General features: G+C 41.4%; 3 protein-coding genes across 3 annotated transcripts in view; all 3 read left to right on the top strand.

The window, feature by feature from the left end:
• MLXIPL (MLX interacting protein like) overlaps positions 1-407 on the top strand; it is a 33,737-nt gene extending 33,330 nt beyond the window's left edge. Inside the window, exon 17 of the mRNA XM_053457240.1 lies at positions 34-407. Within this exon, the coding sequence (XP_053313215.1) occupies positions 34-155 (122 nt within the window). The 3' untranslated portion in view covers positions 156-407. The remainder of the gene's footprint in view (positions 1-33) is intronic.
• A 1,791-nt stretch (positions 408-2,198) lies between these two features.
• Positions 2,199-7,639, top strand: TBL2 (transducin beta like 2). The gene is made up of 7 exons (XM_053457239.1): positions 2,199-2,325; positions 2,773-2,900; positions 3,798-3,982; positions 4,231-4,379; positions 4,874-5,000; positions 6,701-6,853; positions 7,093-7,639. Exons 1-7 carry the CDS (start codon positions 2,223-2,225, stop codon positions 7,547-7,549), a joined length of 1,302 nt encoding a protein of 433 aa, XP_053313214.1. The 5' UTR covers positions 2,199-2,222; the 3' UTR covers positions 7,550-7,639.
• A 3,486-nt stretch (positions 7,640-11,125) lies between these two features.
• On the top strand, positions 11,126-19,245 carry BCL7B (BAF chromatin remodeling complex subunit BCL7B). The gene is made up of 6 exons (XM_053456713.1): positions 11,126-11,348; positions 15,666-15,741; positions 16,122-16,197; positions 16,626-16,778; positions 17,704-17,783; positions 18,270-19,245. The coding sequence occupies exons 1-6, from the start codon at positions 11,257-11,259 to the stop codon at positions 18,366-18,368; spliced, it is 576 nt and encodes a 191-aa protein (XP_053312688.1). The 5' UTR covers positions 11,126-11,256; the 3' UTR covers positions 18,369-19,245.
• Positions 19,246-20,330: the final 1,085 nt, after the last annotated feature.

The following is a 20,330-nucleotide window of genomic DNA, read 5'->3' as shown; positions in this document are numbered from 1 at the left end:
ATACCAACATTTTGCTTTTCTCTTTTACTTCAGCTGTGCTCAGTTCGTTGTGCCAGCTCAGCACCTCAACATCAATTCTCGCAGACCCGACCATCTTGCCTGATCAAGCTGTCCAGGCCGTGACGAGAGGAGACAGCGGGGACAGCGTCTTTTAGTTCAGCCAAAAACCCAGAGACTTGGACTTCTCAGACTGTTGAATGTACAGAACATACCAATTTCCTATAATGTACATAATAAAGAACTCTGATCCATGAGCACCAACACATCATAATATCAGGGTCACACTGAGATGGAAACACCAAAATTTGATTGGACCCTCATTGAACGACCAAAATTCAGTGTGTTATTGCCACCAAGAAGCCTGATATTGAAGTTCTTCTTTATTAAAACATTTATATTATTTTAAAGTTATGTTTACCTGTGTTGCTTATTTTTTTTATCCAGAGTCTAAGAATAACAGCATTGACAGGCATATGTGAGTACATTAACATCCTCTTAATCCACCAGCATCTATGCATAAAATGCGGTAACATCTGATAAACACAATGAAGAACAATAATAATGCTTACACTCCTGTGAACATTACTGTCGTTTACAGGCTAAAATGGGAGCCAGTCAGGTTTGAATTACTGGCCAAATCACTTTGTGATACCCTAGATCCGATTGGGGGTTTGTTCCCCAACCTAGTCGTTGCTGGAGAGTTGAACCATTCAAAAAACACCTCCTAAGGCATAAATATTGGGGATTCAATTACACTATATGGCCATACCTGGGAACTTCTGGGCTCCGGCTACCTGGAGCCTTCCCTTGCGGGACACGGCCAGGACTGCCCACTGATGTCATCGGGCGGTCCCGTGACGTTGGTGGGAGGTCCCCCTGACATAAGTGGGTGTTCCCACTGATGTCAGCGGGAAACACCCTCATTTGAAGGGAAAATGGACGGGGAGCAGGGCATGTGAAGACCCCGCTCCCACGACCCAGAGCTTCACCTGGTGATCTCCGTGTCAAACCCGGAGAGTCCCCAGGTATGTATATGGCCATATTTTGTTTAGCCAGCCGCTGCATCAAACTACCCCAAGTTTGGCAAATCCTATCCAATTTGGATTACTTACCAAAGAGCTGAATCAATGGGGCTGCACAACATTTTAACCCAAAGAGACTCTCATGTGATTTAAAGCCTTCTCCGGACACCATTCCCAAGGCACCTTTGTGGCAAAAGGGGCTGCTTAACCCTAAGGTTTGATCAGAACCTGCAAATATGCATAGCAAAAAAATACACATTGTTGAACGTGTTAAATCCATGCCTGGTATATTCACTAAAGGGAGAGATGTCAAGAGAGTTGTGGTTTCCATTAAGTTTCAATAGCAGGAGTGGAGCTGGTTCTGTATAATGCATAATTCAATTTCAAGAACCTTTTCTGATTTGACTATACATTATACAGAGCGAACTAAGCTCTTCCTACAACAGAAGCTCGCCCTTCATGATGTATGGTGAAGTCCAAGAGCTTAAACACAGCCTGTTAACTCTCCATTGAGTGAATATACCGGTTTGTGTTACAGGGGCCAGTCCCAGTTAGCTTCTGAAAGGGTTGGGCTGTCCACCCATAATGAATTATTAAATTAGTGATATGAGGTTCAAAACTCCCCACATTAACCATACATTACACGGGGCCAGCCAAGAAAACAAATTACATAATAAAAGCATGTCCACTTTAAGGCACACGGCCCCTCTTTGGGGAAGGAAAATTAAAAATATTTGGATTTATTAATGTCTGTATAATCCCGGATAAATGGAAAAAGCCACATTCCAGGGTACAGGCACATGTTCATTTAAAATGCCAATACCTGTGGTTCCTGTACATATAACAGTGACTTTCGGCCTATAGAACACTGTGATACACTCACACCCAGCAAACATTCTGAGTGCCAAATAAAGGGACATAATAAGATTGCAAATTTTACTAAATGTTAACACAGAACTCTCTGGAAAGACACATTTCTTAACGAACTCTGCAGAGGTTAATTTAAGGGGGGAAGCAAACATAAGAGACTGAAGAAGAAGAAAACAACATTTCTTGTACCCAAAAGCCAAGAACCATTGAGACCACATTAAGACTGTGCGTCTTGGTTACTAAAAATAAAGTTTTGTTTGAAAAAAAAAAAGAGGAGGGGGAGCCGTGGGCGCTCCCGTTGTGTGTGACGTGGCTCATTGAATCGCGGACATGATAGCCCTGGTAGCGGTGTCTGTGCTTCTCGGGGGGCTCGTAGTGCTGTTAACGTTCCTGTTCCAGAAGACTCGGGCTGAGAGCAAACCGGAGCCGAGCGGTAAGAACCGAAAGGATAATGCTTTTGTAGTTTACGTTGGGTAGTAGGGCGCTCTGCAGATTAAGGGGTCTGTTAGGTAAGAATGACCGGTCTACGGTATGTACGGTGCAGTGCATGGAGAAACACTGCTATAAAGTTGCGTGTGAGGGGAGTAACGTCTCGAATCCTGAGTGTGCAGCTTCTTAACCCCTTTACTGTGTTTGGAGAGCATGTGGAATAGAATGACTGGGTTAGAATGACGGGCCCATAGGGTAATGCAGTGAGATAGATATGTTATTATTAGAACCAGCCAAGGACTGACTAAGATTGGGGAGCATGGGCAGTCTAGATGAGCTGACTGATCATATTGTATGTGTCTGTGATAAGAGACATTATGTAACACATGTAATTGTGCATTCTGCATAGTATTAATGATCTTTAAACCATGTATTTTGTTTGTTGTTTAAGATCTTAAAGCAAATGGACAAACGGTACCCGAAAAACAGCCTGGCAAAAAGCAGAAGCTTCAGAAACTGCGCAAAGAAAAACCTCAGCAGCACACGTTCGCTCATCCGCTGCTTGCCTCTGCGCTCAAGGTAACGTTTCCCAGATGCTGCGCCAACTGCTTGCTGCTAAAGATTGCTCTGCTCTTGAAATGATCGTGAGCAGTGTGTCCAGAAGGTTGCTTTTACTTTAGTGTGTCCAGAAGGTCTGATTTTTGCACCACAAGTGATGTTAATCTCCCCAGTGTGGAGGTAGCATGCAGACTATGTCAGACACCTGAGGGCACACAATAACATAATTATATTACAAATATGTATTCCAGTCATTGTAAGGGTAGATGGAGTTAAAGTGATCTGACCTCACTAAACAACATTTGGCCAGTTGAATTCACACGCTCACAGAAAGGACAGGCGGAGACTTTTATTTAAGTGCAAATGTAGCCCCCTGAAGCCCACATCAAAGGGCAACTGTAAATCCTGTAGTGCATTGTCTGTGAAAGCAGTAGGGTCTGTTTGTAAATAATGTGTGATAAGATCTGTAAAAGATCACCTGGAATCCCCTTTTCCCAAATATATCCCATTTCCGACACCCAGTCTATCTTCTGAATGGTGCGTGTTCCTCCCTTTCCCCGATTACTGGACGTTATTGATACAGATCGTATCTGGAATTATTTTTCAGCACCACATTTAATTACTTTTACATATGGCTGCATGGTCCCTTTAAATTAGCTGACCACATCTCCCTGCTGATAAACATACTGCCAGCCAATTCCAGCACTGGCTTGGTGAACTTTATTTAATTAACTTATTAAATTAATTAAGCGACGTGGAACGGTATTATATGCCCAATATCTTGCTTTCAAACTTTAAAATTTGATAATATAAATGTTCTCTCTTTTCAAAGTGCGCTTAGTAGTCTCATGGATCTGTGCTTTTAAAGTTGCTAAGATGAGCTGAGTGTTATGACTTTTAACCTGCTGTTTCTTGCAGGCACATAGCGGAAACGTGACTTGTATAGATTTTAGCAGCAATGGCAAATACCTGGCATCCTGCTCTGATGATAGAACAGTGAGGATATGGAGCACCAAAGACTTTTTGGATCGGGACCACCGCTGCCTGAGGGCTAACGTCGAATTAGACCATGCTACACATGTGCGCTTTAGCCCCGACTGCCGGTAACACATTGTTCTCCCGCTATATAATGTGCTTAATGGATTTTATGATGTTGATGGAAAAGTTTAGTGCAGTCTGTGATAGTGTTATGCTCCCTTCAATACAAGTGACCTAACAATATGCCAATAAAACTGATTGATCTAAATATCTGTATTTTATAACACTCTAACATACATATATGTGTGTAGATGTTTATTAATGTATATGTTTACTCCTTGATCTGATTTAGTCGTGTCTGTTTTCCCCCCAGAGCCTTTATTGTTTGGTTGGGAAATGGAGAAACCATCAGGGTATTTAAAATGTCCAAGAAAGAAGATGGCTTTAACTTTTCACCTGCCTCTGAGGATTTCCCCAAAAAACACAAAGCACCCATCATTAACATTGGCATTGCAGAAACAGGTGTGTAGCTAATGGTGTGAATCTGTTAACCTCTTAACGTCCATTGACAGGTCAGGCACGTCACGCAAAAATGGTCAGATGACGACCAATGACGTGCCTGGCACGTCATTTCATTAAACAAGCTTAAAAAGTGATCTACACTTAAACGGTGTTGCTGTAATGCCTCGATGTCGAGATTTTCATTTAAGCATGCCGCTAATGGATTTGTGAGTGTCCTTTTAAATTTGTTTTAAATCTGGCTTGTGTGGCAAAAACGTTATGCTTACTAATAAATTCACACGGGTATGGACTTAACTGGAGTTCATTCTGTACATGTTATGGTTTACTGGAAAATGTTTTTCCTTTAGAATTAAACAGTCTAGATGTGTGCGTGATTTCCGAAACTATCAATTACCAATTTATTTTCCATTTTTAGCTGGGTTAATTGATAAATAAAAATGTAGTTTATTTTTCCCTTGTGATGTGATCTTTTTTTTTTTTTTCTGGTTTATCAGGGAAATTCATCATGACAGCCTCCAGTGATACAACCATTTTGATTTGGGACCTGAAGGGCGAGGTACTGGCAACCATCAATACCAACCAGATGAATAATGCCTATGCAGCAGTATCGCCCTGCGGGAGGTGAGGAAAAACTTGTTTACTTTCCTTTTCAACAGTAGGTAAGGAGTGAAGAGCCAAGAGCTAACATTGTTTGAAAAGCCCCTGGAATCTGTAGAGAACTGGTCGTGTTTATCAGTTTGCAGTTAAAATGGAATTTTAACCTGAGAAACTGTTTTTAATACTTCCCTAAAAAAGAAACTTTGCATTCTTAACAAGAAAAGTGGTTACTTTTTTTTCCCTAAATGTGTTTTTGGAAAAATTGATATCTTTTATTTGTATAGCGCCAACAATTCTGTAGCGCTGTACAATTAATTATACAGACAAACCAAAACAGAAGGTATGGAGAGGCCGGCTCATTAGACCTTATAATCTAAAGATTCTTAGGGGATCAGAAAAAGAGGTGATCTGAAATCAAACTCCTTTAGTGTTTCTGAAAGGGAAATGAAACAAATCAAGGTGTATGTGTTGGAGGTGGTGGAGGAATCTTATTTCCCCACCAGGAAAAGGACTACAGTTGAATGAATTTGGCAGAGTACAAAACAGCAGGAACAATGTTGGATAAATGTAGGAAAGTGTCCAATTATTTTTGAGTTCTCAAATTATTATGACCCATCTAGGCCCAGGGTTTTTATAACGTAAGAACCAAAATTTTTTTGTCATTGTTACCATGTTTCTTAAGCCTTGATTCCTTTGTTTTCATATATGATCAGAAGTATTGCATTCTTTTAAAGCCATAGCAATACATACAATTATTTTTTTATGAGTGAATAAATTAAAAATAAAATATGCTTAATTAGAAAAAAAAATCAAACTTGCTTAAATTTTCTTCTGAACTGTACATGCCACAGCTAAACTATGACACGATTTATGTTCAGCAACATCTGATTACTGTCATACCTCATCCATGCTTTACCTATTACCCCATATTACATATTTTTTGGCGGTAGTGATTTAAAAAAAAAAAGTGTTGCTTATATTGGAAAAATGTTCTTCATTTCATTTTCTTTTGTTTTTTTTTTACTTTTCCTACTGCAATATCCCTATGGGGATCTCTCATACATTTTTGATGTCATGGTGACATTAACTTTTTCCCTTAATCTTTTTTTCTTTTTCTTCATTTTCTGGAAGGCAAGAAACTATTTCCACATTGTGATCAGCAAGCAGGACTCCATAGCCCTGCATTCCCGGCTGCAATATGTGGCCCCGCTGAGGTTCTCCTGTCCTCAAGTGAACTTCTGGTGGGTATCCGCAGTGACACCTACCAGAAGTGAATGCCCGATCATGTGATCATGCATTCCTTGAATGACAGTGTACTGGCGCTTGCTGTGAGCACCATTACACGCAATCAGTCAGCAGGAAGCCAACAATGCTCCTTTCTGCCAACAGCGGAGAGTCCAGACTGTCAATAGAGACGCTGATTTCCCATGTAGTGCCGGATAGATGTCCCTGCTGCTGCAACAAAGTCAGGACATACTATTATGTCCTAATGGGCTTCTTGCTACAGGTTTTAAGGACAGTTCTAAAGGGACTGGAAGGGTTATTTTAAGGCTCAGAATTATTTAATCAGTCTAAAGTGGTTTTTTTTGTTATTATTGGTTTCTTGTTAATATTGACCACTTTGCTTATGTCACATGGTACATTAACGAAAGGGGGGTTGGCTCCTAAGTTGTTGGGTGTTTTTTTTTTTTTTTGCTTTAATTGGTTTCCTCTTTCCTATAAAGGTTTGTGGCAAGCTGTGGGTTCACTCCAGATGTGAAGGTGTGGGAGGTGTGTTTTGGTAAGAGTGGTGAATTTCGGGAAGTGTGCCGAGCTTTTGAATTAAAGGGACACTCGGCTGGAATGTGTGGATTTGCATTCTCCAATGATTCCCGTAGGTATGTGATTTTACTTTTGTCTTTTCTCTCTCAAAAATGTTTACCTATCCAGTATCAATGGCCCATTAGTTTGCCAAAACCCTAATTTTCATATGTAGTAATATGTTTGTTGAATACTAGATTTTCTTCGGAAACGGACTGATAGAATCCAGTGTTTTCTATAGGTTTTGGTACAGCTAAACATTTATTTAAAGTTGATTGAGTTGTTAACCAGTTGCAATATTAAATCTTCCCCACAGGATGGCAACAGCATCGAAAGATGGGACATGGAAGCTGTGGGATACAGATGTTGAATACAAGAAGCAACAAGACCCATACCTGTTGTTCACAGGCCGGTGGTCAGGAAATGAGCCATGTCGTATCGCGTTATCGCCAGATGGCCGCATTGTTGCCATTTCAAGCATCTCGGATATTACAGTATTTAATGCAAATACAGGTGAGGTAGAGGAAGAATTCCACTCTGTACACGGTGAAATCATCACAGACCTCACTTTTGATACCTGTAACAGATTTCTGGTTTCTACTGGAGACCGTGCAATACGTCTGTTCCACAACACTGCTGGGTACAGGGCTGCTATTGCTGACATGAAGGACATGCTCAAAAAAGCCACCAATAAGGGCATGAAGGAACGGCTACAGCAACAGATTAACGATGCTCAGAAGGCACTAAATGCTGTGACCAAAAAGAGAAACTGATGTACTTTTCTCGCATCGGTCTTTTATTGTCTTTCTTTATATGTAAAGGTATTAAAGTCTGCAGTAATTAAAATCTTACTGTGGAATCGAGCACCGTATGTATTATTAGTGCTTCCCTCGATCATGTAAGAATGTGTGTGTTTTTATGGTGGAAATTGGGTTGTCCAGCATTAATGCTGTTGGCACAAGATGATATGCAGTCTATAGTTGCCTCCGGGTTATAATCGACAATGCTGAGACAGTATGACAGTAATTAATTTTTATGAATGACCATTTATGTGTTTATGAGGGATGTGCCCCTGGGCCTGATTTGGGTCAGCTCCCAGATTTTTTGTTTAAGTTGAGGGGGCCCTTCAATGGATGATCCCTGCCTAAGCCAAACTGCACAGGTGTGACATGTAAGGCTAAAGTGTGTCAGGTCTAATCAATCAGAAAACGTGATTGCTTTTATATATTTTAATTTTTCAACAATGTTGTAATAAAAACAGTCATTTTATTTTGTGAGCGGTGTGATAGAGAATTTATACCCCATACCATTGGGACCAGGTGCTTATAAATGTAAATGTTTTGTCTCTCACTCTGTCTCATAGAAAGAATTAGCTTTTATCATAAAAAAAGAAATGATGAATGCTGGTGCTTTTTTATTGAGATGAAAAACAAATCTATTTTCTCAGATTCTACACTTTACAGTTCTACCCACTAAATAAACCTATCTATGGGGCTTTACATATTAAAAACATAGAAACCTTGGCATTTTGAGATGGTAACCAAAGTTAGATTATAACTTTACTGCTTAGTTTATACTTATACTGCTAGTTTAGTCCTGTATAGTACATTGTTGCATTCTGGAGTCATTTCATGGACTTCCAATATTTAGGACTAACCAGCCCTTTCTTTAGGAATAATTCATTGAGGTTTTCCTCTCATAATGCATAGTAAAGTGGAACTACTGGACAACTTATGGAGCCTAATGGTCTCAGAGTATTAACTAACCATAGCTACAATACATGTTAAAAAAATAAACTACCTTGTGTCTGCAGCATGCAAACTGTGTTTCTGCCCAGGTGAAGTCTTTGTGCCTGTGAAGGTGTAGCTGGCAGAGTAAAGGGGAGAAGACCAGCTAGAGGGAGAGGAAGAAAGCAGACAAACCACTCTGGCAGCAGAAGATATACAAAATTAAGTGCCCCACTTGCCCTCCCCTCTGGATGCCCATGATTGGTGTTGGTGTTTTTAAATGGTGTAGCTCAGCAGATGATCAAATGTGACAAGACTTTCTTGGGTGAAAAAGTTGTCCAGTAGTTCCACTTTACTATGCATTAACCTTTGGCACTCCAGCCAGGCTGGGATGTGTCCAATTTTACTACCGTCTTTTTGTGATTCACAGAAAACATTTTGGAGTATCACAAAGCTGCATTACGTTACACAACCTTAACTTCTTGACTGCAGCTCCCATGATGTTGAGAAAGCAACATTGCTAGTTGATTGTTATGGGAATAGTAGCCAGTAACTGTACATAGGGATTTAGGGGGCTACAGTAAGAACACTAACTTTTTTTTTTATTTCAATAATATTTAGACATAGCCACATTGCTAGCTAAACTTAATTTGCCTCCCACCAGAAAACCCTTCTTCTGAACCACCAAAGATAGGCAATAGGCATGATATAACCCCCCACCCTCTAAGAATACTGTGGTAACAATCTCTTCTACAAGAGATATGTATAAACTGTACCGGGTACTTTATTTATTTTGTGTCATTCCTGCGTGAAATATATAGGTATATTAAGGCATGGGACAGCAGGTTCCTACAGGTAGAAGAAACCTGTGCTCACTTGGTTCACATCTCAGTCACATCTCAACCCCCTGAACTAAGGTTAGGGCTGCATATGATGTCCTTTCTTGGCATTTTTTACTGAACATCTACTGGCGGGTGCAAGGCTCCAAACTCAGTGCCAGGAACATTTACATTGCTCTCATTCTCCATCACAGTCAACCTCCAGGAAAGGGGAGAAAACGCACATTTCCAGTTGTGCCTCAAAAAGGGAAGAATTCCTTCTAGATGTAAATTTTAAGGTTTTTTTTGTACATAACTTTTGATTACTTTATAAAAATTACGAAGAGCTAATCCTAGTGGTTTTCTTTTCCAAGTAAAGGTGCTCACCTGTTCTACCTGTTCGGTTGAATTTAACACTTTTGTAATTAAGTGCAGCATTCAAAGCCTGCCTAAACCCCTCCCAGAAAAAAAAACGTTCTCCCCATTAATACATTTTGCTGAGAGCACTTAACGGAGCAGTCATAGAAACAGAAACCAAAAATTATAGGTATTCTAAGGTTTATTTGCCTAAAATACTAGGGTGATGTGTTAAAGTTGTGAGATTATTTTCCTATGTAATTGATCATTTGCCTGCATTGCCCTATGCCTCTTATACACCTAAGCAGTGGGTTAGCCTAGAACCTTAGAATCTAGAACCTTCACCATGCAAGTAGCCTATGCTCATATCACTCCTTTATCCAGCTTTATCTCCTGAGCCTCTGAAAATTCACCATCCTATCTCAGACCCCATTTCCAGCATCCCATACACTTCTTTCTCTCAGTTATGTTGGAGGGGGGAATGAAACAACTGCTGTCTACTAAGGTTTCATGGCCGTGGGCATCTAGACTACAGTAAAGGGAAGCAACCAACGAGAGCAGCAAATTGCAAAAGAAAGCAATAAGGTGGATTCACTGAGTCTACCTTAGTGCTTTCTTTTGCAATTTGTTGCTCACGTTGGTTGTGCATTCACCTTTGCCCAGTGCTGCTGACTTACTGAGAGGTCCCATTCAATTTTTCTTAAAAAATGCATATTACTCCGAAAGATCTTTTCGTTCTTCGTTGGTGAGGCTGTCATGGACATAAAGCTGTGTCTTTAACTTTATACTTAACCTATTTGGCACCCAAATCCCTCTGCCTTTTTTTTTTTGTCTTAGTTTAGAATGTTTGCCGGTTGCAAGTGTATCAGTCATAACATCTTGTAACAATGCACGTTCTATTCTATTGTATTTGCAGGAAAATAATTTGTTTCAGCTACCTATAGATTATCTTATGTTGAGTTTTAATGTTATGTTTTGGTTTTCATTCAATTTTCTCTTTGAGGATTTCTGTATATGATTTCGTTTCGTTCTCTGTGCGGATCTGCTAGGGTAGCAGGATCTTGACTTTGATTTGTGGTTTCAACTCCCTCAGTTAACTATTTACTATGAAGGGCCAACACGGACAGGTTTCCCCAGCAAGGCCTGAGCTGCCCTTGTATAATTCAATGTCAATTATGTAACTATACATTATACAGGGCCAACCAAGCTCATTCTGCAGCACAAGCTCACTGGTGTTGGTCCTCTGCCGCCAAGTTAAAAACACAATGCTCCCTTTAGTGAATCTAGCCCAAACAGCTCTTTATTTTGCTGAAAGATGGATTTACTTCCCCCCAAACTGTATTTTTTCTCAAGGCAATCCCCTGTGATTGTATACGAGTATGTATGTTTAATGTTTATAATGCGCATGCGCTGTGTCAGACATCGCTTGAATTGGCAACATGATGATTGACGGAGAACACGCCCACTGCACGAAGCGCCTGGCCCTAGGAGCTTGAGTTCTGTCGCTGTGACGTCACTAACGGAATGTAGTAAAAGGAACGCCCCTAGCCGGCGTCAAGCGGCGGTGTCGATAGCAAAATGTCAGGTCGTTCGGTGAGAGCCGAGACCCGCAGCCGGGCCAAAGATGATATCAAAAAAGTGATGGCGGCCATCGAGAAAGTCCGCAAATGGTGAGAGGTCGCGGGGAAATAAGACAGCTGCGTCCCAGATAATGACGGGAGGGTGAAGGGCTCGTTCATGTACAGGTAGACTCGGAGAGCCGGCAAATAACTTGCAGCGAGGAAATCGCTCATTGGATGAGCAGATGATTGATGTTGCTGGCAGCCTTTGAGAACTCGCTGTGATGTGCCTGCAAGTGGAATGGGGGAACAGTGACAACTCAGAGGGGCGGGAAGAGGGGGGTTGTGACGCGGGGTGGATGACGTATAGGGGGCGGTAACGCTGCTATTGGTTGGGCGGCTCAACGATGATGCGCTAGGCGCTCACGCCTCTTTCTGGTTGCTATGGTAACTGACTTGTGCCATGGTTATTGGGGCAGCACTCCTAGGGCGGATAGCGCACTTCTGGCAGTGTTTTTTTGTGTGTCGTCATCTTATAACACCATAGCGTCACAGTTGTGGAAACGTAACCTTTCCTATTTCTAACATGCACTCTAATGTGGGGCACTGATTGACTACATATTCCGACAGGAAGTTATAAGTCAGATTTATGACCTAGTAAGCGTTGATAAATGGGGAAGGCGCTGATCCTTGCTTTTATATTTGTTTGCATTTTTTATGTAATAAACAGTACTTTACAGAAGTAGATTTCATTTGAGATGTATTTTTTTTTCACTAGAGGCACTAAATATACGTGCATGCGAATGTGTATTATAGAATTGTAAGCGCTTTTGTATCAGTTTGTTATTGTTTGTGAGGTTAAATGATTACAGTGATTGTAGGCGCTACTGTATCTGCTGGTGCTATATAAATAAATGTAATGTAACTATAGTATGCATGTACTCCTCAGAGAGAAAAACTCACCTGTGTTTGTCATGCCTGTTAGCACATCAGCGATGCGTAACCTCACAAGTGTCCGTATTCTGTCCCTCTGTCTCCAGGGATGTAACTAGAAACCACAGGGCCTTGGTGTGAAAATTGCCCTGGAGCCCCCCAACTTTACCAGTTGATCTGTTCCATCATTGCCACTTGCCCCGCCCTTCTGGCACACATATGTAAACACACTTACACAAATTATACACACTTATTCATACTCGCTAAAACACACTCCATCTCACCCCACTTACACATCCATGCTCACACACACACACATATAAATCCAAACACAAATATATACATTCCCGGCCGCCCCGCTTAACTCTCACCGCTCCTGCAGCATTCTCTCCAGCCGCTCACTCACTGCCGGGTCACGTTACTGCCCCCCAGTACTAGTCTAAAATAGGTTAGAAAGGGTCCAGGTTGGAAGGACCAGTACAAGGAAACCGGAACAAGAGCTGGCAGGGGCCGTCCCCTAGAGGCATGGGCCCATCTCAGCTGTGGCCCCTGTAGTTACACCACTGCCTGTCTCCATGATGTCCCTTTTTTTAGACAGTGTTCTACAGTCCTAAAAGCTACAATAATGCGTTTATAAACATTTGAAAATATGTTTATATTTGAAATTGTGTGAGTAAAATACATTACTCTTCATGGTAACTCTTTATTAACCGCCATCGAGAGGCCACTACAGCAGGTAAAAAGCCTTGATGAGGCCCATGTTAGGAGGTGTGATGATGGCTGCTAGGTGTGATGATGATTAGGCTTTACCCTCTCCACATCTGATCTGGATCTCTGATCTGACCTTCCTTGCGCCCTACAAGCTATGACTAAAGAGTGGAGAATGGCAGCATGTGGTAGATAATACAGCAGAGAACGTTATGCATTTGTGATAGCCGGGTACATGATTGAATAGGTACATGATTGAATAGGTATGCATTGATAAGGTACAGCTTCATGACTACAGGACTCTAAGGGAATTAGACAGCTAACCTTTGTAACTTGGTCAGATCCATCTTGCCTATGTTTTGGTGAAGCCTTGTAGTAATGTCTGTTCATATCTGTGAGGGACAGCAAGTTATAATGTCCAGCGTGGGAGATGGGGGTCCTGTGTGGGATCTGGCTCATGGCTTTTCAATTCTTCTGTACACGAAAGTGATATCGCTGCGGTTTGGCACACGGTCCTCTGCTAAAAAAAAAAAAAAATCTAATGCATTACTTTATAATTTTGTGTTTCTGAAGTCTGTTTCTACCCTGACTCATCACAAGACAATGGAAACTTACTCTATGAGTCAGAGAAGCAAACTGTCTACGAGTCAAAATGTGTTAAAGCATATTGCCAAGTCTAAAAATAAAGAACTTTAGATGAAACCCTCTTCATTGTCCTAAATTCCCCGCTCACGCTATAGACCTGCACTGTTTATGGTTTTTCTGGCACCGGTGGTGTACGTTTAGGTGAAAACCCTGCAGTAGGTGGGCAGCATGTTTGTACTTCTGAAATAGTGGCAAAAGGTGATCATTGTTAACCTTATTTGCATGCGCCTACCCAGAATCCCTTGTGGTTGTTGCAGTACCATGAGATTTCTGAGGGAAAAACAAGCCTTCTGGCATGTCTGGTAGATGTAGATGAGTGTTTAATAATACTTCTACTACCCCCTTAATTTTAAGTGGAAGGGTTTTCCATCACCTTTACCCACCATAACATCTATATATATATATCTATATATATATATCTATATATATATCTATATATATATCTATATACCGTATTTGCTCGATTATAAGACGAGGTTTTTTTCAGAGCAAATGCTCTGAAAAATACCCCTCGTCTTATAATCGGGGTCGTCTTCTAATCAGACCTCAAATAGAGGTCTGATTAGGAGACTAAGATCCAGATCCCCCGCACCGCTGCAGGGGACCTGGATCCTCCTGTCGTCGCCCCCCCCCCCCCCCCCCCACACACACACACACACACACACACACACTTACCGGTGCTCCCGGAGGTGAAGTTGGCAGCGGGGGTTTGTATGCGTCCGTCGCAAATACCTTCCCCGACTGTCAGAGATCATCGTTCCAGAGTTCCTGATCTCTGACAGCCGGGGAAGGTATTTGCGACGGACGCATACAAACCCCCGCTGCCAACTCCACCTCCTTCCGGCTGCCGCGGAATGAGACGTCAACCCGCTGCCCCGGCAATACAGCAGGAAATTGGAAGCACCGGTAAGTAAGTAAGTGTGTGTGTGTGTGTGTGTGTGTGTGTGTGTGTGTGTGTAGGGCATTTCTGGAATGCCTTACACCCCTATATGCCACTCTGGCACTTAGGGGGTTAAAAGGCATATTATGGGGCAGAGTGGCATATAGGGAGGTATAAGGCATTTCAGGAGGCAGAGTGGCGTTAAGGGGGCATTTAATTGTGCACTCTGCCTCCTGAAATGCCTTATACCTCCCTATATGCCACTCTGCCCCATAATATGCCTTTTAACCCCCTAAATGCCAGAGTGGCATATAGGGGTATAAGGCATTTCTGGAGGCAGAGTGCTCTATATAATGCCTTTTAACTCCCTTAATGCCACTCTGCCTCCTGGAATGCCTTATACCTCCCTATATGCCACTCTGCCCCATAATATGCATTTTAACCCCCTAAATGCCAGAATGGGATATAGGGGTATAAGGCATTTCTGGAGGCAGAGTGGCACATAGGGGGTCAAAAGGCATACCATGGGGCACAGTGGCATATAGAGGGTTAAAAGGCATATCATGGGCCACAGTGCCATATTGGTGTGGCAAGCCTGGGGGCAGATGTGCGTAACTGGGGGACAGGTTGGAAAATACAAGAAATAAAAACAAAAAAAAAAATATTTTTCTCAATCATAGCTTTTATTAAAAAAAATAGTTTACATGAATTAACATTTACTGGTAAAACTTTTTTCCTTTAGGGTCGTCTTATATTCAGGCTTTTTCTTTTTTTCCTAAGTTAATATTCAGATTTTGGGGGGTCGTCTTATAATCAGGGTCGTCTTATAATCGAGCAAATACGGTATATATCTATATATATATCTATATATATATATATATATATATACACACACACACGTGTGTTTAGCTTATCACCGCTGTATTAGGAAATCTTGTACCAGGATCATCTAAATTAGAAATTTAGACTTTAAGCTCCACAGGGCATGGACCTTCTTTCCTAATGTATTCATACTGTAAAGCAGTAAGTAAATATGTTACTGCTCAATAAGAAAAAAAAATATACATACACACACTTTGAAATGTTTGTTAGTTGGATACTTACACATTACGTTGGGGTTTATTGGGGTAATTTGCTTCTCTTCTAATGAGTATATATATATATATATATATATATATATATATATATATATATATATAATAATATAATAAACTAGCAATGGTGGTGTGTAAGTAGATCAAAATGCTCCTTTATTCTTTTAGGGAGAAGAAATGGGTGACAGTTGGTGACACTTCATTGCGGATATTCAAGTGGGTTCCCGTTATTGATGGAAGAGACGTATGTATATATCAGTATTAAGTCTAAACAGAATTAGAACTTAGCTGTGTATTCAGTGTTTACTGAAGCAATTATTCTTGCAAAAGATGTATATTTCTAAAAAATAAATTAAAAAAATAAAAGAGGGTGGAGCAAAAACATGCCACCAGTGCTGTATGGCTGAAACATTGAGTTCAAAGAAATAATGATTTGATCTTGCTGTCATCAATATGGAGTCCATACCTCCTGAAGAACCTCTTCTGATGAGTGCTAGCTCCAATTTAACATAAAAGTAGTTGGCATTTTGGGAACTGGATGACTCTAGTTTGCCCAGCCCCTGGCAGTATGGATAGAAGGAGATATAGAAGCTTACGTGTATTTTATATATTTTTATTTGCCAGAAGGATAAAAAGGGTAGTACACCCCAGAGCAATGCCTCGTCCACTGCCAACAACTCTCTCCTGCTGGAATTTCAGGGTAAGATCCACAGTCCTTTGCTGTTCTGATTGTCCACATCACCATTTCTCATCTGGTCAACAGACTGTCCAGTCTGGGCGGACTGTCCAACACTACTGTCTTACAGGGGAAACAAAAACATCAGCTCAACGTGTCTGCAAAGAGTTAAATGCAGTTACTTTCCTGTTTTCTAACATAATTGCTTTCAGACAGCAGCAGCAACATATTTCAACGTTTTTTTCAAACAAAACCGTTTGTTACATATTTGACACTAAACGGAGAGGGAGATCGTAGGAGTTGCCCGTTTACACGCTGTTTGGAAATTTCTTGCTATAAATTGGGGATCCAGAAGCTTGAAAATATATGTGCTATTTATATATTCGCGTGGATACACCTTTTTCTTATTTAATTATCTGTTAAATTTGTGTCACTTTGTATTCTTTATACAGATGAGACCAGCAACCAGAGCTCGCCCTCTGATGTTTATCACCTAAAGATGGAAAGCAGCACATCCAGCCCAAGCCCCCCACACAGCGAGTCCCCCAGTCCGGTACATACCTCAGACTCCCAGCCTCCAACACTAGGACAAGAGAGTCTTGATGGTAAGGAGAAGATAAATGGCATTTCTTTCATTCTTTGACTCATGTAGCGTCACTTTCTACCCCTACTGAGTATTCTAGATGATGGATACCACTCTGTATATGGATTGCTAACAAACAGGCCCTTTCCTGTTGATTTGTCATAAGAGGCTAGCACAGGGTACCAATGGGAAATGTCTAAGTGGTAGTGGATGCAGCAGCTTAGATGACTTCAGTATTCAGCTTTGATGGTGGAGTTACCAGGGCTAACCTAAAGAGCCATCCCTGTGTCCATAACTGGACACATGCTCTATTCTGATTGGTCCCTGTCCTGACCAGCATTACAGTTCCCACCAGGACAGTTGTCCTCTATCATCTTCCCTGTTCCTCTGCTTCCAGGCTCCTCCAGCTCCCAATCTCCCAGCCCCTTCCTGTTTCTTACCTGCTCCCTCCACTCTGACCCAGTCCTTTGTTCTTTTTACAACAACGGGGCTAAATCCCTGCCAGGTCACGTGAGATCAGGTTGACAGCCTGGTCTCCTCTCTGACATTTAGGGCCACAGTTTGTGGGGCCGAGCTGTCAGATTGAATGTAAGCGATGCTCTAACATTTCCCACATGTGAAGTAATTGCTGATGGCGACAGGGGATCTCCTTTATGCAGCAGGGGCATGCAGATCTCTTGGCACAGTATCTCACTGACTGATTGCACTGGTGATGTAATCTGTGACTGCATAGGGTTCCCTGTGCCAGTTCAGATCCCTGGGGTCATGTAAGATGAAAGGGTGATAGAGGAGAAAGAGCCTGTGAAAGAAGAGAGTGAAAGGGATAAAAGAAAGACAGAGGGAGAAAGCAAGAGAGAAGAAAAAAGTGCATGCAATTTTAATGACTGGCATATAGACCAGTTATTTTTATTTGTCTTATTATTACTAATTAATATTTATTAATTTAGAGCCCTGTGTGCCTCCTTCAGAAGTGGCCGATGAACCGCCTACCCTAACAAAGGAGGAACCTGCCCTTTCTGCAGCTCAGGTAAATTACTGAGATAACTTAGCCGACTATTAACATGAATCCCTGCATCGCATGCCATTGTCATCTGTGCTACCGTTTAGAGGATCGTTTATTTCAGGACGTCAAAGGAAGGACGCTCTCACAAAGGTTTATCAATTCGAAGGATGCAATCAGTGGGTATGAACACAGATACTGGAGTGGGACACGTCTGGGTGAAGTGGGTGTTGCAAGTAGGCACACTAAGATCTGGCAGTACCATTTGGTGTTGGGAAAACGTAATACATCTTGGTTTATGAAGTTAATAGTAGGAGTTGCAGCTACCCATGTGCCCTTGGTCCTACTTAATGGTTTAAGCTGTTCACTGCACACCACAGGGAAGAAGTTTTTGGCATGCGACTATACATTGTTAAATGGTATGGTCATGAGATCAACGTGACCCAAGACGTACTGTGACATTAACAATATATTAGGATGACAATTCTGTTTTGTGTCCCTGTGTTGCTACAGGCTGAGGAGCTGGAGGATTCAGGAGCCCCACCTTTAAAGAAGGTGTGCCGAGATGTGCCTTTACAGCCGCCAGCTAATCTCGAGACCTCGTTTCAGTGACAGATTTGTACTCTATCGTCCTGCTGAGACGTCTGTTGGAAAGCCTTAGTTGACAATGTTTGCACAGGAGGCTGGAAGTTGTTTGACTTACCCACAATGCACTTTGTAATCGAAAGAATCCCCCCCCCAGTCTCTAATCAAAGGCCTTTGGTCTTGTCTTGGAGGAAAGTTGTGTTTTTATTTTAATTTCCCCCACACGCTAGAGAGCTGAACACGGCACTAATGCTTTCACTATTTCCAAGGCTGATCTGACAATACATGTTCCCGGTACCAGTCTCGTACACAAATGTGGAAATCAGTTGTTCATAACTGAGGCCTGAAGCATATTGCCTACTACGGAAAAATAGCTCAGTGTTTGAACCACAATTTGATGTGTAGTCTGGGCTCGGTTTCTAGTGTAATTGTTATTTAGACATATTTCACATTATCTTCAGCCATTATTTGCCGGTTTGATAGGAATAGTGTATCCTAAAGCCATCTTCGGAACAGATCTAGAAAGCATGTGTGTTGTTTAAGCTGAAGAGCCTTAAAAGAGGTGACCGTTTCCAAAAATACAGCCGAAATGATCTGCAGAGAGTCCCTTTATAATCGTATTTCATGTCAGAGACCAAAGTAACGTATCCTTATGATCACTGCCAAACTCCAGAATATTGCACTCTTCTGATAACACATCAAACTGCACAATAAATAATTACAAAAGCCATTTACTGGAAATTCCACACACCTTGTCCAATAAATCTGACCCTACAAAGATTGACTCTATTTTTCCTTTCTGTCCAAAATGTCCCCTGGCAAGTTTTAAAGCACTTAGCGGTTCTCTGGATGTGTTTTTGCTTAAGAGAATATTTTTAATAAACAAAAGTATTTGAAAAAAAAATAGCGGTTCTTCTTTATTTCAAAATATTATATGCGAGATTAATGTAGGCATCAGTTTGCTTCGATTGGTTGGTTATCTTGATCTTTGTCTAGGGTGACCACATCAGCCATGATTTACACATTGTGTGAGATGTATAACCGCTTAATGCCCTTTAGTTAGCAGCACTTGCACTGAATAGCAGTTGGTGAAAATGTTACGTCACGGAAAACATAACTGATGCGGATAAATAAGAGTTTAAACCACAATTCTCCCCTCTGAGAGTAAACCTCCTTTTGTCTTTTGCTATCTCAAGTAGCAGAAAACTAGTTACATTCTTGTGCCATGCAGAGTATGGCCACTAGAGGGCACAAGAGTTAATATATGTGCCAATGGAGCACCAATACAAAAAAGCCCCCTAAACGATAAATGTGAGAGTGAGGCTCAAAATATTATTGGGGATAAGGTTATGGGTGTTGCGGGGGGTATTGTCTGACATTCTGCCTATGGCAACTCCTTTCATAAACACATCAATGCTTTTAATGGACTGTGCCACATGCACCTATTCTCTACCATGGGTACACTGCATAAGTATGCCCATATTGGCAATCCCTTTCCAAAGCTGTATATACTGTCTGTATAAAAATCTCAAGATGATGCTGCCAGCCACTGGCACGATGTCATAAAACAGCACCGTAACAAATAATTTGACGGCAGATAACCATTCAGTCCATCTACTCTGGCTGTTTTTTCCTGCTGTAAAGACCTTTAGTCAGTCCTTGGTCTCACCTTCAGGAAAGCCATATGCCTGTTCTATGCATGTTCGAATTCCCTTTCTGTATTAACCTCTGTCACTTCTGCTGGGAGACTGCTCCACTTACCTACCACACTCTCAGTAAAGTAAAACTTCCATTTATGACATCTAAAGAATAGAACTTCCACTCCTCATATGAACAAATTAGTTTTAGCTTTGCTAATACTAGTACTTGTTGGAACACAGAACTCTTCAGTGTGATGGGTGGGTTCTGTATTTGTAACCAGCTTTAACAATATACAAAGCTAACCGCGAGATTGGAAACTGCTGTTACTATCCTAGTAACAACCTACAA

Source organism: Spea bombifrons, chromosome 2 (assembly GCF_027358695.1).
Source record: "Spea bombifrons isolate aSpeBom1 chromosome 2, aSpeBom1.2.pri, whole genome shotgun sequence".
Classification (NCBI taxonomy): domain Eukaryota; kingdom Metazoa; phylum Chordata; class Amphibia; order Anura; family Pelobatidae; genus Spea; species Spea bombifrons.
Note: the sequence above shows the minus strand (reverse complement) of the source record. Positions and strands in the feature narration are given on the sequence as shown.

Excerpts from the sequence above, each read along its gene's own strand:
- TBL2 (XM_053457239.1), top strand. The coding sequence starts at position 2,223 with ATGATAGCCCTGGTAGCGGTGTCTGTGCTTCTCGGGGGGCTCGTAGTG. Across the intron at positions 2,326-2,772 it reads GAGCAAACCGGAGCCGAGCG|ATCTTAAAGCAAATGGACAA; the intron begins GTAAGAACCGAA and ends TTGTTGTTTAAG. Across the intron at positions 6,854-7,092 it reads TTCTCCAATGATTCCCGTAG|GATGGCAACAGCATCGAAAG; the intron begins GTATGTGATTTT and ends TCTTCCCCACAG.
- BCL7B (XM_053456713.1), top strand. The coding sequence starts at position 11,257 with ATGTCAGGTCGTTCGGTGAGAGCCGAGACCCGCAGCCGGGCCAAAGAT. Across the intron at positions 11,349-15,665 it reads ATCGAGAAAGTCCGCAAATG|GGAGAAGAAATGGGTGACAG; the intron begins GTGAGAGGTCGC and ends TTATTCTTTTAG. Across the intron at positions 17,784-18,269 it reads CTGCCCTTTCTGCAGCTCAG|GCTGAGGAGCTGGAGGATTC; the intron begins GTAAATTACTGA and ends GTGTTGCTACAG.